Below are 6172 nucleotides of genomic sequence, written 5' to 3'. Positions count from 1 at the left end.
GGGGGGACCGGGCGGGAGGCCTCCCGCTTCGGGGCGGGGAGGGCAGGAGTGCCAGTAGGGCTCCGACAGCCGCCGTGTGCTGTCCCATGTCTTTGTCCAGTGGTGGGTCCGGGTGGGTGATGGCATGTGGGAAGCCCAGCTCAGCCACTGTGGCCCTTCTGTACCCCCACAGCCTGTCCTGCCGAGCTGAGGACGGACCCCAGCTCTGCTGACCCTCCTGGCTCTGCTGTCCCCTCTCTGCAACTGCTGCCACATCCACTGCCCCCTACACGCACGCTTGGCCTTTCCAGTGCTGCTGAATCGTGATCTGCAATAACATCTCCTCTCCTTTCCGCCTCACCAGGTCTGCAACGCTCTCTGATCCCAACTGTAAGATCCCACTCTTTCACTCCTAACAAAGTTGTCTAGTTTTGCTGTTAGCTGTTTTTCTTGAATGGGACTTTGCTGGGAGTACTTTACAGATGAGATTTTTCTTCTCACAGGTTGTGGAGATAATGTATCTCCTAGTGCTGACAAACATGAAACCTCTCAGTTACAGACTAAAGCCTGCCCTAACCCTGACACAGAGAAGAAAACATCTGTCACATTTAAACACGTTCCCGAATTCTCTGATAATGAGGCTAGCTTGCCAGACAGCTCGCAGGCAGAAAGCACACAGGCTAGCCAGGAAAACCTGTGCTGTGGAATCGTTAGGCCTGCCTCTGAGGAGAAAAAACCCCAAACCTCCAGAAGCTTGATGAAGCTGAGGAGGCGGACGAAGGCTCTGGTATCAGAGGAAAGGGAATCAGTGCATCTAATCAACACTGATGAAACAGTGAAAAAACAAATTGCCAGTCCAGGGGAACTTCGGTCACCAGTCTTCAGGCGAAGCAGTTTCTTGAACACTGAGGAAAACGCTCAAGGAACATCTAGACCAGCACTTGTGGGGAGAGAAGAAAACAGTTTCACTCCTTCCAGTGCAGTGTTAGGAGTTGTACAAGACATACTTGGAGACAGTGTCCCTACAGGAGTGCCTGAGCTTTTCCCGAGTGTGCTGAGGGACAGCAGCGATGTCTGGCAGCCTGAGTCCCCAGGTGCTGTGGCCACATCTGATAACCGCGAGCCTGCACGGCCATGTTCAGAGAGTGGTGACTCTGTTTTACTTGACAGCAGTGGTGATGGAGGAGAAGAATCTTCCAGCATAATAAAACAAACGGATGGTGAGAGTATGTGTGAAGATCAGGGAGAATTACACAGGTTCTTGGATTTGATGTCAGAAAATGAAGTATTGCCTCCTGGTGAAATTAACACTGTAACTAATGAGAGCAAAAGCTGTGAAGGAAATCAAAGGGACCCTAATAGCTTAAATCCCTTTCCTACAGATCTTGCTCTGGGCAATGTGGAAGAACTGTTGGAGAATCAACAGCTTGAAATTCAGTCAAGACTTTCTCATCGAGAAAAGGTGACAGCTCCTGAAAGTGCATTGAACTCTTGCACTGTGGTTGAAGGGCTTCTCTTTCCAGTTGAGTACTACGTCAGGACAACTCGACGCATGTCTAATTGCCAGAGGAAAGTGGATCTCGATGCTGTAATTCTCAGCCAGCTAGGCAGAAGCAAGAAAGGTCAGCGAAGTAAGTGTAAGCAGAAAGATGCAAATTCAGATCGGCCCTCTCAAGAAAGAGTTGAAAATGATTTCGAGTCAGGGGTCATGCCGTTCCCTTTTGCTGCAGAAAACAATCCAGCAAATTCAAGTAGCCCTCAGAAATCTCTTCCTGCATCCAGTGGTAGCAGCACGTCACTTGGATCGATTTCTCAAAACAGTATCTCTAGCACAAAGCAAGATCAGAGACAATTGCAGAGGAAACAAAAGGGAAGAAGAAAGTCTGCCTGCAAACCCTCTGTGCATCAGGTGTCACAGGAACTTATAGAGAGTTTGGATCTCATAACACCGAGGGAAAGCAGTAGTCTTCTGTCAAATGAGTGTCAGAGTGAAAAGGAAAACTGTGAGGCTAATCTTGAAAAATCATCTTCAGATGAGAGAAGGTTGTCTGCTGCTGCAGCTCTTGGGTCTGGAGAGACAGAAATGACTGGGGCTATGCAGTCAACAAGTGCTGATCCTCCTGGAGGCAGCCCAGTGCTTGACAAATGCCCTAAGACTCCGTTAGAACAGGTTCAAAATCCACTTCAGAACAATGATTCTCTGAACCCAGGAAATGAAACTTTTGCCAGCCATGTAGGAGATCTGGAAACCAACTTAAATGTGTGTCAGGCTGATAAACATCCAGTGGAGCATGTTAAGAATCAGCATGTGCAAGGAGACTGCGAGCAGCTCCTAGCAATTAATGTCCCTCTGCGCCGTTCCCTGCGTTCCTCTGCAAGACAGAGAGCCAGTCAAGTCTCAAAAGGTACTTCACCAAATACTAACACACCGTAAAACTAGAGCCTGAGAGCAAGGCAGGGAAATGTCCCAGTGAGCACATGCACTGCTGTTCATGCTCTGCCATATTTTTTTATTCAAGAAAATCTTATGTGGGTAAACTATTATTATTTTTTTTAAATTAGAGCTTTTTAAAAAATATAGATCATTGTGGTGCCCATGTTCCTTGCGCAATTCCAGAAACTTCTGCTTTAGCACGGTGATGGAGAATGAACAGCTGCGCAGGGATGAGGAGCAGGGCTGAGAGCTTACGCTGCCTTTGCTGGTAGAACAAATGTTGTGCACACTGGACCTGATTTTCCAGTAAATGGATGTAAATCTGTTTCTCCAACTGAGTCTGCATATTAATGATTTATTTTTTTTAGTGCTAACAAGTGTGATACACAAGGAGTAGCATAGTTTGAGTGTCTGTGAATACTGTAAAAAGAGAACATGTTGGGAGGAAAATAAACAAAACAAACTGACCAAACACGCAGTCAATTCTGGCAGTCTTTGGCAATGATATTTTTGCTGAAGGCTTGATGCAGAGCAATTGTGGAGTGTAATGTCTTTCCAGAAAAGTGCCACTTAGGCATATTAAGATGGATATGACTTTTTTGGGGTTTTTTTAATAGGGTGATAGTCTGGATGAGGGATTCTGAAAAGGCTAGTTGCTGGTTATTTTATGATGTGATGTTCTTGTATTGTGTTTTTCTTTGTCTAGCTGAAAGCAAAAGAGGGTGTAGCTATCCAGTGGGTTCAGAGGATCCTGCTTCTCTTGGCCTCCCTGCTGTGGACCCCGACACTTGCAGCTCTCTCTTCTCCTTTCGCAGTCCCCAGTGGCTGGCCCCCAGACTGGATATCAGAGACTTTCACTTACCAGATGAGGAATTTGGACTATTAAAACTTGAGAAATTAGAATCTTCCCCTGTGAATGATTTAGAAGTTTTTGTTCCTACTGCGTTTGGAGATGGTGCAGCTTCAGAAGATGCACAAGATGCAGAAATGAATCCAGAAGAAAAAATGGTGAAAAGTAATTTGATTTCACCTTTCAAAAATGGATTGCCCAAGTTGCCTTATGTAGAAAGCCCAGCTTCCAAGAAAGAACTTTCCACCCATGCATTGTTCTTTACTCCCATGGGGACTGTCTTAGCTGGTGCTCCCACTCAGCCCGAGTCTCAGATTTCCTCATATGTTTTCCCTGTTGTGGGTGCAACCCCAGCTGTTTTACCATCAGTGTGCAACGAGGTCTTCCCTAATACACCATCCATACCTCCCTCGCAAGCAAGCCTGCATTCCTCCAAAGGAGCATCTGCCCAGGTCGTGGATGACGGGGAATGCAAAGACTTTGCCATTCCACTGCGCTTGGACAGCTGTGGTGCAGGATCTGATAGAAAAGAGGAGGAACAAAGTACAATGTTTCATTCAGAAGCTGAAAGAGTTCTCCATAATAAACCTGATGAGGCTGCAGCGTTGGAGAAGCATCAGCAGTCGGAGAGCAAACAGCAGAGATCCTGCAGGGCTTCTCCTGAACAGGTAACAAGCTGCCCTCTTAGCCAAGGGTACTAAGCCAGTGGTTTTGTGGGTGAATCCCCTTTTCCAGGGTCTCACCTGACTTCAGGGGAAAGACCTCTTTGCATGCTAGCTCTGCATGCTGTTTTAAGAGCAAATTCTTTAAAATCCTATTTGATGAAACTGGAGATGTGGGTTTCAATGCTTATTGCAGGGTGCATGTTTGAAATGTGTATATGAACAAAAGGTTTCTGGTACTCACATAGCATTGGTCTACCTTAAGGGAAATATTCAGATAGGATTTGGTAAAGGAGATTAAATGACTTACATGTGGGCTGCGTACTGAGAGGAGGACTTGTCTCTGAAGGCTGAGAGATGCAGAGTGGTAGTAAAAGACAATTTTTGGGTGAAACCAGGAAATAACCTGGGATCTCTCGGGATCTGAGTCTGGGATCTCTTGTTTTTCAAAGACAGGCAAGTACAAAAAGAGGTGCTCCTACCATAGCTCTCTAAAAACTGCACGCAGAATGAATTCATGCTTCTGCCTCATTCTTGCAGGTGCTGAGTGTAATTTCAAAGTTGAATTATCCTCATTCTTTGCTTGTTTGTGCAGAAGAAAGACATAGCAGAACAGTTGACTCCGGCACTGCTTGATGGCCTGGGAGAAGAGAGCTTGCAGCTTGTATCAAAGCTAAAGGTGGGATAACATCAGATAATTGTTTACTGAGTCAGTAGCAGCTCTTTAATACTACGTTTAACAAAAATGCAATGAAAAATGCAGAATGGCTAGTTGAACAGAACAGATTGCTGTCTAATTTGATCGGAAGTCTTCACTTGTCGGAAAGCATGCCGAAAGGTTAGATTGCTGTGTATCTCCTTTTGACTGATAAAGGATTTCAGTGCTTGTTTCTGAATAATGAATGTCTAAACACATGCAAATGTCTTAACAAAGAGAACTACTGCATTTTTCTTCAGCCCCAGGTTAAATGATCTCAGCCTCTGTCGCCTGCCCTGTGGCTCTTGTGGCCTCCTGTCACCATTGCAGGCACTACCTACCCCAGTAAGGAACAGATTTTGGGGGGGACTATGGCACTGTGCCAAATAAACATGTTGATGTTCACACCCTTCTGGAATGGAGACTTGATTGCACGTGCAATGACCAAGGCAAATCTTTCCCAGGACTGTTTGCACAGCTGAGCCATGAACTCTTCCTCCTGCAGTGATGTCCTTCCACTGTCCTCTGTCTCATAGTGAGTAGGGAATGGTTGGCAGGCAAGGAAGCGACATCTGTGGGAAAGCCCAGTGAACTCCAAATGAGCTTGCTGGGGGCTGGGTCACCTCAAGCTCCAAATGAGCTTGCTGGGTCACCTCTAGCTTTTCCAAACCAAAGTGCAAAGTTTTGCACAAGAAGCAAGCCTGAGGGGTTAGCAGAACTAGCCAACAATAATGTGGCGGAAGCTGAAAACTTCTTTACGAGGGAGAAGAGAAGGCCCTTGCTTTTCTCAGTTTCAGACTCAGTCTGTGCTACTGCAAGTCCCCCTTCCCATTTGTGCAACAAGAAAAGCAAGTGCACAACTGCAGGTAGGTGGCACTCAGGCTTTGTTGTGGCTGTGCCATAGTACCCCCAGTCCTGTCCCAGCTCTGGGCTCTGCTGGGTCCCTGTCATTTCAAATTACAAGTGATTGTTGTGACGTGAACTGAGATATTTGCTGCTTTGAGGGTGAAACCTACCAGGCTTGTTTTCCTTGGTGCCTTACCGACACTTTGCTCAAAATTAAACTTCGTTAGCATTAAGTGTTAGCCTCAAATTCTCATCACACCGAATGTCAAGCATTTTTCTCAGGCTGAACCTCCAGGTTAGATAACTGTGTCTGTCAGAAGAAAACCAGTGCTGCTTTGTTTTGGACAGGATTCTTCAAGTTCCTGGGCTGTGGATGTGAGTACCATGTGGTGGGAAGCAGCTGGCTGCAGAGAGCTGTGTGTGGTGACTGCTTGTGAGAGTTCTGTCTCCTTGTGGAAACCTCTGGCATCTGACCGCTGGGGAAAAGTCTATACTTGGCAGGTTGGAGAGGTATGAACACAATCCTTATTTCTAGAATTTAGGGCAACTGTCTTGTCCCAATGTGTTAGTTTCCAAGATACAAGGAGCTTGCAGTCTTGGTTAAGTTCTTTAGGTGGCACAAATTTTTCATTCCATCAGGCAACAGCAGAGAATGATTTGCACTGCTGATGGAGAAGGCCGGTAGCTTCTATGGTTGCACGTTA

At 46.2% G+C, this 6172-nt stretch overlaps 1 protein-coding gene across 1 annotated transcript in view; it reads left to right on the top strand.

Annotated features, from left to right (window-relative positions):
- Nucleotides 1–6172, top strand: part of PALB2 (partner and localizer of BRCA2) — a 13177-nt gene that overhangs the window by 1032 nt on the left and 5973 nt on the right. The window contains 5 exon segments of the mRNA XM_009895178.1: nt 1362–1677; nt 3229–3357; nt 3618–3687; nt 4521–4604; nt 5817–5978. Coding sequence (XP_009893480.1) covers nt 1362–1677; nt 3229–3357; nt 3618–3687; nt 4521–4604; nt 5817–5978 — 761 coding nt within the window.

This window comes from Charadrius vociferus, unplaced genomic scaffold (assembly GCF_000708025.1).
Source record: "Charadrius vociferus isolate BGI_N301 unplaced genomic scaffold, ASM70802v2 scaffold600, whole genome shotgun sequence".
In the NCBI taxonomy this organism is placed as follows: domain Eukaryota; kingdom Metazoa; phylum Chordata; class Aves; order Charadriiformes; family Charadriidae; genus Charadrius; species Charadrius vociferus.
This window is presented reverse-complemented; position numbering and strand designations above follow the sequence as displayed.